At 49.0% G+C, this 10,000-nt stretch overlaps 2 protein-coding genes across 2 annotated transcripts in view; both read left to right on the top strand.

Moving 5' to 3' along the window:
• The window catches only part of LOC139335417 (tyrosine-protein phosphatase non-receptor type 7-like), a 7,461-nt gene extending 501 nt beyond the window's left edge, over nucleotides 1–6,960 (top strand). The window contains exons 2-10 of the mRNA XM_070969013.1: nucleotides 1–40; nucleotides 148–232; nucleotides 315–394; nucleotides 3,673–3,810; nucleotides 3,894–4,094; nucleotides 4,300–4,493; nucleotides 5,867–5,980; nucleotides 6,097–6,181; nucleotides 6,730–6,960. The exon at nucleotides 1–40 is cut by the window's left edge and continues 141 nt beyond it. Coding sequence (XP_070825114.1) covers nucleotides 1–40; nucleotides 148–232; nucleotides 315–394; nucleotides 3,673–3,810; nucleotides 3,894–4,094; nucleotides 4,300–4,493; nucleotides 5,867–5,980; nucleotides 6,097–6,181; nucleotides 6,730–6,813 — 1,021 coding nt within the window. The 3' untranslated portion in view covers nucleotides 6,814–6,960. The remainder of the gene's footprint in view (nucleotides 41–147; nucleotides 233–314; nucleotides 395–3,672; nucleotides 3,811–3,893; nucleotides 4,095–4,299; nucleotides 4,494–5,866; nucleotides 5,981–6,096; nucleotides 6,182–6,729) is intronic.
• A 2,827-nt stretch (nucleotides 6,961–9,787) lies between these two features.
• The window catches only part of LOC139334763 (ADP-ribosylation factor-like protein 8A), a 9,730-nt gene continuing 9,517 nt past the window's right edge, over nucleotides 9,788–10,000 (top strand). The window contains exon 1 of the mRNA XM_070967912.1: nucleotides 9,788–10,000. This exon is cut by the window's right edge and continues 205 nt beyond it. The gene's annotated coding sequence lies outside the window, so the exon portion shown is untranslated.

The raw sequence follows: 10,000 nt of genomic DNA, 5'->3' as shown, positions 1-10,000 counted from the left end.
GGCCGCCGAGGACATAAACACTCTGAATGCAGAGTATCAGGTAACGCGGCGTCCGCTCGATCAATCAACTTCCTGACTTTCCTGAGAAAACAGGTGGGATGAGGCGTGTTTGTTTTAACCTCCAGCTCGTCCCTGTCTCCTCCACAGAAGATCCCTCCGAACTTCGTGAGCGCTGCGGAGCTCGACGTTCCAGGACACATGATCAAAGACAGATACAAGACCATCCTACCCAGTCAGTGACTCGCCTGTCCTCCTGCAGTCAGCAGAGACACACCGGACGCCGTTTTCACGCCGGTTTGCTGTTTTCTCTTTAGACCCTGAGAGCCGGGTGATCCTGAGGAGCCCGGAGGAAGAGGCAGGGCCAGACCGCTACATCAACGCCAACTACATCAGGGTCAGAGTCTAACTTATGTCATACTGAGTCCAGTCAGGCTGCAGCTCTCTGAACCCTGAAAGCCTGCAGACGTGTTTCAGGTGATGGAGCGGGGCGGGGCGCTCTCCGTGGTGGCCATATTGGAGGTCGGTTTGTTTCGTCCGGTTCAGAACAAATAACACATTTTCTTTAATGAGATGATAGACACCAAAGGCTAACTCCATCCACCCATACTCAGGATGTGGTTAGCTTAGCTTAGCTTAGCTTAGCTTAGCATAAAGACTGGAACCAGGGGGAAACAGCTAGCCTGGCTCTGTCCAAACACTTCTAAAGCTCAAAGATTAGCATCAGCATTAGCACACATGTTTGTTCACAAACAGGAGTAGAAACAGGACAGTTTGAGGCTTCAGCAGGAGCTACATGCTCGACTAATTATCCAAGAGTCAGATAGTTCAGCCAGTTAATAACAGACTGATTGATCTGTCAGGATACAGAGATGATCAGTTCGGGGCTGAGAGCGGGAGTCTGCACAGGTTGAGTATCAGTGAGGTAGAGCAGGTAAGAAAAACCACATGAGGTGGTGTGGGTGGAGAAGAGAAGGAGGCCGAGCACAGAGCCCTGCTGCTCCCCAGAGCAAAGGAAGTGACAGTCATCAAAGTCCAGCATGGAGCCGCGAGGCTGAACTTCACGTGTTTGATGGTGAAAACGTTTGTATGCAAACGTAAAGAAGCTTAATGTTCCCTCTTACTGAGCGTCAGTACGCTGTGATCACTTGATCAGGTGATCAATACGTGTCATTGTGTCGTCTCTTAGTTTGGACTTTATTGTTTTATTACTCAGTCCCTGATTAAACAGTGAAAACACGTTTCCTTCAGTGTTTTATCACAAAGCAAACAAGCTGATGGTGTGTGAGAGCGCTGTCAGTCAGCGTGGGCGTCTGCTGTGTGTGTGTGTGTGTGTGTGTGTGTGTGTGTGTGTGTGTGTGTGTGTGTGTGTGTGTGTGTGTGTGTGTGTCGGACAGCTAAGCAAACAGAAACTCAGATATGAGCTGTCGGTTTGGCAGCGTGGGAGTCTGACAACCAGGAAAACCACAGGAAGTGAGGGAGGAAGTGACACGTCCTTGACTCATCTCCCCTCCCCCCAGCCAGCCCACGCATCCCTCACACTCTGCAGCCTCAGCTGTGTGTGTGTGTGTGTGTGTGTGTGTGTGTGTGTGTGTGTGTGTGTGTGTGTGTTAATCTGCTGACAGACACCTGCTGCTCCTCCTGATGTGGACCAACAGTTTGTTAAACACAGAAAAAGCTGCAAACACACGAATTCATTTACACGTATCAATAAAAACATGGAAATGAGTTTAAACTGGCGACATGCTGATTGGACGCTCGGCGGTTGTTATTGATAAACAGTCATCATTCACTTCCTGTCTAATGAGGTCAAGGATGTTGGCGGTTTCAGACGCGGAGGGACGTGATGAAGCTGTGGGTTTCTTATTTTCTTGTCTTGTCTAAAACTCTGCTCTAGTTTAATTTAAACTCTTAATTTATCAGAAGCACGATATGACGCGACACAGCGTGTTTTTAACATCCTGTCCTGGCCTTCGTAAAACGGGACCCTCTCTGGAGGTCTCAGATGGAAACAGGATCCTGTGACACGTTCACATAGGGCTGGGCGATATGGCTGAAAACTGTATCACGATATAAGTGTTTTATATCGGTCGATATCGATGATTATTGATATTTTTTATGACCTATTTAAAATAAGGACCAGGAGAAAAATACATCCAATTTAAACATTCAAACATTTTTACCTTCCTCTGATTATAATCCCCTCAGCTATCAAGGCAGAAAGGAAAGGAAATGTCAACACAACCATGGAAAACACTCAAATATTAAATGTAAAAAAAGTGTAAAAATGTAAACAGAGAAACCTGAGAACTTTTTTTCTGCAGGTTTAGTGCAGAAAGTTCACAACTGATTCACCTTCTGCTGAATAAAATGTTTTCAGATATGTGCAGTGTTTTGTAAACACTGGTGGACTTGACATCAGTAACATACAAACAAACAAACAAACATGACAGACAGCACAGCACCAGCCTAGACTTAAGAACAACTTCAGTCGCTCTTCTTACTCTAAACATACATCCATCCATTATCTATACCGCCCATCCCTTTCGGGGTTGCGGGGGGCTGGAGCCTATCCCAGCTACGATGGGCGAGAGGCGGGTACACCCTGAGCCGGTCGCCAGCCGGCTGCAGGGCCACATGCAGGGACAAACAAACATTCACACTCACACCTAGTCATCGTCACCAGTTAACCTAATGAGCATGTTTTTGGTCTGTGGGAGGAAGCCGGGGTACCTGGAGAGAAGCCACGCATGCACGGGAAGAACATGCAAACTTCACACAGAAAGGCCCCGCCTGACCCGGGGATCGAACCGGCAACCTTCTTGCTGTGAGGCACGCGCACTACCTGCTGCGCCACCGTGCAGCCCCTCTAAACATACATGAACTATTCAATTATAAAAAAGTACGTGTAAGAGCTGTTTGTAAGCTGGCTTCTCCTCAGTGCTCAGTGAAGCGTGTCTTTAGCTGTATGAGATGCCGCTGCCTCCGTTACGTCTTCGTGCCTTTTAGATGATTTGTCATCAGGCACTGAAGCAGATACCTCTGCATGGCGGTCTGCTGCTTGTCGGTGGTGCTGCGGTTGCAGATGTTGTTGGACGTTGGCGAATACGGCTGCGCTCCAAAGGGCGTGTCAGCGTGTCACTCCCACTGCTCAGCGATCACTCCCTACGTTGCTCGGTTACCTGAGAGCACCTTTGTTCATGCAACCAACCTCGTTTCGCAACTGTTTCTTCCAACAAAGAAAAAAATTATCGAATGTTTTATCAAACACATTTTTTATTGATATTGATTACGTGTCTATCGTGAGACATATCGTTATCGTTTTATCGCCCAGCCCTACGTTCACACCTGACCCAGGTCCGTGAGACTGATGAATGAGTGTGTGAAGGCACTCAAACACACGTTTAAAGAGTCACTCCAGGTGCACTCCAGGTGCACGCTGACATCACTGCTGGATGTGACTCCAGGTGCATCAGAAACAGTATTTTCCACCACCATGACCTTCATCTGCTTCCACACATATCGCTCTATTGTCCTGTTCCATCATGGTCAGTCACCTGAAAAGCACTTTGATATTGATCTGTGTTAAAGGTGCTGTATTTTGACTGATTGATTGACTGATTGATTGACTGATTGCTGTTGAAGCTAAGGAGCAGCTCCTCCTCTCTGCTGCAGGGTTACAAAGGAGCTCCCAGGGCCTACGTCGCCACCCAGGGGCCGATGCTGCACACCGTGGGGGACTTCTGGGACATGGTGTGGCAGGAGAGGAGCAGCATCATCGTCATGGTCACCCAACTGAAGGAGAACAACGAGGTGAGGAGACGCGACTCCTCCTCTGCTCCTCCTGTCTTCCTTCTCTTGACTTGTCCTGAAAGCGTTTGCGGTGTTTACTCCAGAAATGTGAGCTGTACTGGCCACAGCCGAGGGAGAGGAGGAGGAGGAGGGTGAAGGAGGAGGACGACGATAACGACGATGAGGAGCAGAGGGAGGAAGAGCAGGAGGAGGAAGGAGAAACAGGCCGATTCGGCAGATTCCTCCTCAGAGTGAAAGACAGCCGAGAGAAAGACGGGTTCACTGTCACCGACATGGAGATCCAGGTGTAGTAAACACACACGCCCAAGAACGATTCTGAGGTAACTGTACTTCACTGGAGTACTTCACTTCTGCTCCACTGCAGTTCAGAGGGAAATATTCAAGTATTTGTGATGAACACATGAACGCATCAACAAGTATGATCCAGTCACATCCAGTAAAAATGACAAATGTGTGTGTGTGTGTGTGTGCGTGCGTGCGTGCGTGCAGCTGTGTGCAGAGCGCCGTCCCATCAGACACTACTGGTTCACCTCTTGGCCTGACCATCACATCCCACAATGCACCGCTCCTCTGCTGAGACTGGTGGAGGAGGTGGAGATGTACAGCAAGTCCCTCCTACCGTCCAGCTCTGAGCCAATCACAGCCCCTGTCCCCAGTCCTGGACCAATCATCGTCCACTGCAGGTTGGTTTCTTCTCGCTCGCTGTCAGTGCTCCTCCTCAGCAGAGGAGGATTGTGGGAGTTGTGTGAACGTTCACAGCTGATGTGAGAAAACACAGATTGGTGTTGGACTGTCACAGCTGCTCGAGAATTCAGACAGACATCACAGTTTTCTGATTTTCTCTTCACCAGAGAGTAACTGGAGGAAGGAAAGTGACCAAAACTGAGAAACAAGACGAGGAAATCACGGCTGAGTTTGTTTTCTGTCACATACAAAAGACGAAAGTCAAGGTTTGCTAACAGCCATGCTAAATGCTAGCAAGTGCAAAATGTTGTCTGATTGCAAAATAGTTCAAATTTTTTGACAAAAGTTGTGACGTTACGGAAAAATAAGACTCACAAACTGAAAGACAAGCTGAGTGCTGACACAAACATCTCATAGAATTATTACTTATTTCTCTTAATAATTGTTTTTCAGAATTTCTATTTCTAATTTCTAACTACTGTTTTGCTTTTGAGTGACCCCAGCTCTCATTTAAAGAGGTTTTCTTTTAGAGTGCAGCGACTGCATGCAGGACACATTTACCATCTGAGTTACTGAACAGTAAAAGCAGCTTCTGAGGAATCAAAACAGAGCGGCGGATGTGTCGAAAGCTTCCTGTTCGAGAGCGTTGACGGGCGTACCTGAGCAGTCAACCGCGGCCGAGAGGACAGATGAAAGTGTCTCCGGGCTGCGTCGTGGATGTGACCTGCAGGCCGTCTGCACATGCAAAGAAGCAGATCTGTGCTTAAAAACGCAGAAATGTGTTTCTAAAGATACGACTGGAAAGAGGAAACAGATGAAATGACGTGGCTCAGCCTGTAGAGACAGACAGAAACGTCCTTCATCCACAGTTTGACTTTATTTGAATGAATATAGATTTTAAGCATGATGATAAATTCAACTAAAATAAACTGAATAACAAAAGTTTTAGTGATCTTTAGACTGAACTAACGTTATTATTACACCATTCTGTCAGAGACATTGTGTTGCAGGGATGTCTCCTGAAGTTAGCATGCTAACAAGCTAACTGCAGCCTGTCCTGTCTCGCAATATCACCTCGTACCTCTCATCGTCCCTTGAGTCCTGGTCTGAGCCACTGTAAACCACCTCGGTACAGTTCTCCCCGTCGTCAAACCTGTCTCCTTGCTCTCAGAGGCTGAGACGATCCCCCAGTGCTCCGTCAGCTAAGCTAGTCATCTGAGCTAACAGCTAGCTACAGCCAGAGATACAGATAAGAGCAGCAGTTAGCCGTCCTGTGGTGATGTTTTCAGGGTTAGGGTTAGGGGTCAATCATCAGGCTGAAGTGAGTGAATGATGACCATGAATTCCATTAATCCGTCTTCCGTCCCCTCAGTGCAGGTATAGGGAGGACGGGCTGTTTTATAGTCAGCAGTATCGGCACTCAGCAGCTCAGAGAAACTGGCCAGGTGGACATCCTGGAGACGGTGTGTCAGCTTCGACTTGACAGGTAGATGAAACGGTCCTCTCTTTCCGCCGCTCTCTGTCTCTGTCTGTGCTTCCACATTTGGTTAATTCCCAAAATGTCACTTGTCTAAGCTGTTGTCCCTCCCCCGTCCTGTGCAGGGGTGGTATGATCCAAACCACAGAGCAGTACCAGTTCCTGTACTCCACACTGGCCCAGTACAGCTGCCAGCTCCAACCCAAGCAGGTACTGTTCCCTCACACTGATCCAGGAACTGTACGACAGAAGACCACACGTCTCTTCCTCTGTGTGTCTTCATGTTTTCTGACAGCATTCGGTTCAGATTGGTGTCGTGTTGAACGTGATCCTGTCAGACCTGCCGTCCCGACTGTCTGAACGCGAGCTGTTTATTCAGACGTGAGAGCGACCGTCTCAGGTCTCCTTGTAACTGTTAGATCTGCTGCTGGGTCTCGATCAGGGACCTTCATCGCCCTCATTTCTTGTCTGTCTGTAATAAAGACAAGATATGCCAAAAACGCTCAAAAAGAAGAAGTCACGAGGAGATCACCACAGATAGTCTCAGCACCACAGACCGCCGTTGGCATCCTGTCTCCAACCGAGAGTCAACACCGCGACCACAATCTTTCCCAAACCTTAACCAAACCGTTTCGTGGCCTAAACTCAACCGAGCCTGAACCATAGAGCTGCCAGATCAGATGGACTTGTGGTTTAGATGTGAGGGCTTTAGATTCCTCTAAATGCAACTGTTAATCACAGTATTTGCTCTTCACCAGGAGCAGAACCAGCAGAACTCTGAGGACCAGGTCAGCATCCAGCTACAGAACCTCCAGCTGGACAACACACAGATGAAGAACTAATACCAAACCTGGAGAACCAGCAGCGTGTGCAAGGCCAGGCACACACCTGAAGCACCCAGGAGACCTCAAAACCAGCAGAACGCTCAACAAACATTATCAGCACAACCAGGAAGATGGAAAGCAGAGAACTTAAAGACAGCAAAGGACACCTGCTACAAACCAAGAGAACTGATGCACCTACAGAGGAGCTGGGGAGCCGGCAGAATCAGCAGTGTCAGGATCACACAGGAACCCCCAAAGACCTGGATATGTTGGTCCTGAAGGACTGGCCCCACACAGGCTTTGAAAACCCAGAGCATCATCCTGGACTGACATCTGACCTTTATCAACTGAACCACAAAGCTTGAACCGAGAGAACCGAGAGAACCGAGAGAACCGAGCACAAGAAAACAGACTGAAAACAATGAATATCAAATCCAATCCAGTCAATAAATCAGGAAGACTCTTTGACACAGTTCATGTGTGTTTTTCAAACAGACATGACGACATTCAATGAGTGAATTCCTTTAAAGATGATTTCAGTGGACCCAACACCAAAGTCAGACTGCAGCTTTGTTACCGTCTTTCTCAAACAGGCCGTCATGTGACTGGCTTCATGTGCGTCATGTGACTGGCTTCATGTGCGTCATGTGACTGGCTTCATGTGCGTCATGTGACTGGCTTCATGTGCGTCATGTGACTGGCTTCATGTGCGTCATGTGACTCACCTCATGTGTTCAGACAAGCAGCATTTAATGAACCTTCACTCACCTGAGCCTCCATCATTAAATATTAATGATAATTATTCATTAAATATCATTAAACAGATGAGTCCAGAGTCGAGTGTCCATGATTGGTTAGAGGTGTGGCTTGACAGGAAGTGACATCATGACTTTCGCTTTCTATCTCCTCCCTGTGAAATGCTGACGATGAAAAGGACAGAGTAAAGCTGACCAGGTGAGGACGTCACATCCTCCTGCTGCCTCCTCCTCCTCCTCCTCCTCCTCCTGCTCCTCCTCCTCCACCTCCTGCTCCTCCTGCTCCTCCTGCTCCTCCTGCTGCCTCCTGCTCCTGCTCCTCCTCCTCCTCCTCCTCCTCCTGCTGCCTCCTCCTCCTCCTCCTCCCACTCCTCCTCCTCCACCTCCTGCTCCTCCTGCTGCCTCCTCCTCCTCCTCCTCCTCCTGCTCCTTCTGCTCCTCCTGATGCCTCCTACTCCTCCTCTTCCTCCTGCTCCTCCTCCTCCTCCTGCTGCCTCCTGCTCCTGCTCCTCCTCCTCCTCCTCCTCCTCCTGCTGCCTCCTCCTCCTCCTCCTCCCACTCCTCCTCCTCCACCTCCTGCTCCTCCTGCTGCCTCCTCCTCCTCCTCCTCCTCCTGCTCCTTCTGCTCCTCCTGTTCCTCCTGCTCCTCCTGCCGCCTCCTCCTCCTCCACCTGCTCCTCCTCCTCCTCCTCCTGCTGCCTCCTACTCCTCCTCTTCCTCCTGCTCCTCCTCCTCCTCCTGCTGCCTCCTGCTCCTGCTCCTCCTCCTCCTCCTGCTGCCTCCTCCTCCTCCTCCTCCCGCTCCTCCTCCTCCACCTCCTGCTCCTCCTGCTGCCTCCTCCTCCTCCTGCTGCCTCCTCCTCCTCCTCCTCCTCCCGCTCCTCCTCCTCCACCTCCTGCTCCTCCTGCTGCCTCCTCCTCCTCCTCCTCCCGCTCCTCCTCCTCCACCTCCTGCTCCTCCTGCTGCCTCCTCCTCCTCCTCCTCCTGCTGCCTCCTCCTCCTCCTCCTCCTCCCGCTCCTCCTCCTCCTCCTCCTGCTCTTGCTCCTCCCGCTCCTCCTGCTCCTCCTCAGTCTCTCTGCAGCAGCTCCACACTTGTCTCAACACCCTGAATCTTACGAATGAGGACAACAGCGCACACTTTCAGATTGTTTCATGAGCTGGAGGCAGCGACGGGTTACGAGCACAGACAGAGACACACAACATACAAAGTGTCCATGTGTGTCTCTCTGTTGTTATTCAGCATGTCTTTGTGGTAGTTCAATTGACTTTCCAACACATGCTCTGGTCTATGAGCCTCCGATCCCCAAGGGCTGCAGCCAGTCAGCCTGTCCTACGATCCATCCATCAGTCCATCAGTCCATCAGTCCATCAGTCCATCAGTCCAGGTGTGAGATGTGACGACTGAGGCAGAAGCATAAAGTTAACGGTAGCAGCAGGAGACGTATGTTGGTGACAGACCTTAACACTGACATGTTGTAGAGACTGTATGCACAAACGTGAACCGTGTGAATATGATATGACATGAAACAGTAAAAGAGTTCAAACTGGATTAACAAAACAGGACTCAGATTCAGTAAAAGTGCAGGAGCCACCTGTCCTCATCAGTTCATCTTTTATTTGATTTCAGCATGTTACCAAACAGATGTCAGAGTAATCAGATTACCAGGATTTGTCATACAGACAATGTGGGCCCTCTGGGGGACGGTCGGGTCTCATCTTGTATCTGTCTGTCTTCCCTGTGACTGTCAGTCAGGTAAATGAGGTCACTGGTGTTCCTGACAAACTGTCTTGCTGTTTTACAATTGTGTAAAAGTGAAATGGCTCATTAAGAAGATTTTAACACAGTTTAGGTTTTGGGGAGGCTTTGAGGAGAAAAGCACGACAGCTTGAAGAGTTTCCATCCTGACTGTGTCCTCATGTATACGACAGACGGCAGTGTTTCAATCACACAGAGCATCTGTCTCTGTCTGTGTCCTCTTTATCTGCTCTCCTCTGCTTCCTCTATCAACCCCACCCAAACAGGAAGAAGAACCGACAACCTTCTCACAGGTTAAATAACTTAAACAATTAAAATACATTTTAAGATGAAAAACAGCCCCTGTGTTTTTCATTTTACAGCAGATTTATTTTTAATACATGATATTAATGTCCGCGTTGAACTTTTGTTTGACGAAGGAAGACAAATGCGCTACCCTGATATTTATTTTGAAAGGCTGTACCGGATGTGGCGTGATTTGTGATATCTGTCTTGACGGTGCTGGTAGGAAAAGGCGTAGCTAGTAAACATCACAGAAAGCCGAAAACACAAAGTAGATTTTAAAGCCGGAAAACACCGACTTATTGAATATTGTATTCGGTTCATGTAACTCCTGCCGGTGTCGCCTGTGTTCCTGTTACCGTCCGTGGTTGTCACAGCGACTGTCAGCGTCCACAAAAAAGGACTGTCGGG

This window comes from Chaetodon trifascialis, chromosome 8 (assembly GCF_039877785.1).
Source record: "Chaetodon trifascialis isolate fChaTrf1 chromosome 8, fChaTrf1.hap1, whole genome shotgun sequence".
In the NCBI taxonomy this organism is placed as follows: Eukaryota; Metazoa; Chordata; class Actinopteri; order Chaetodontiformes; family Chaetodontidae; genus Chaetodon; species Chaetodon trifascialis.
Note: the sequence above shows the minus strand (reverse complement) of the source record. Positions and strands in the feature narration are given on the sequence as shown.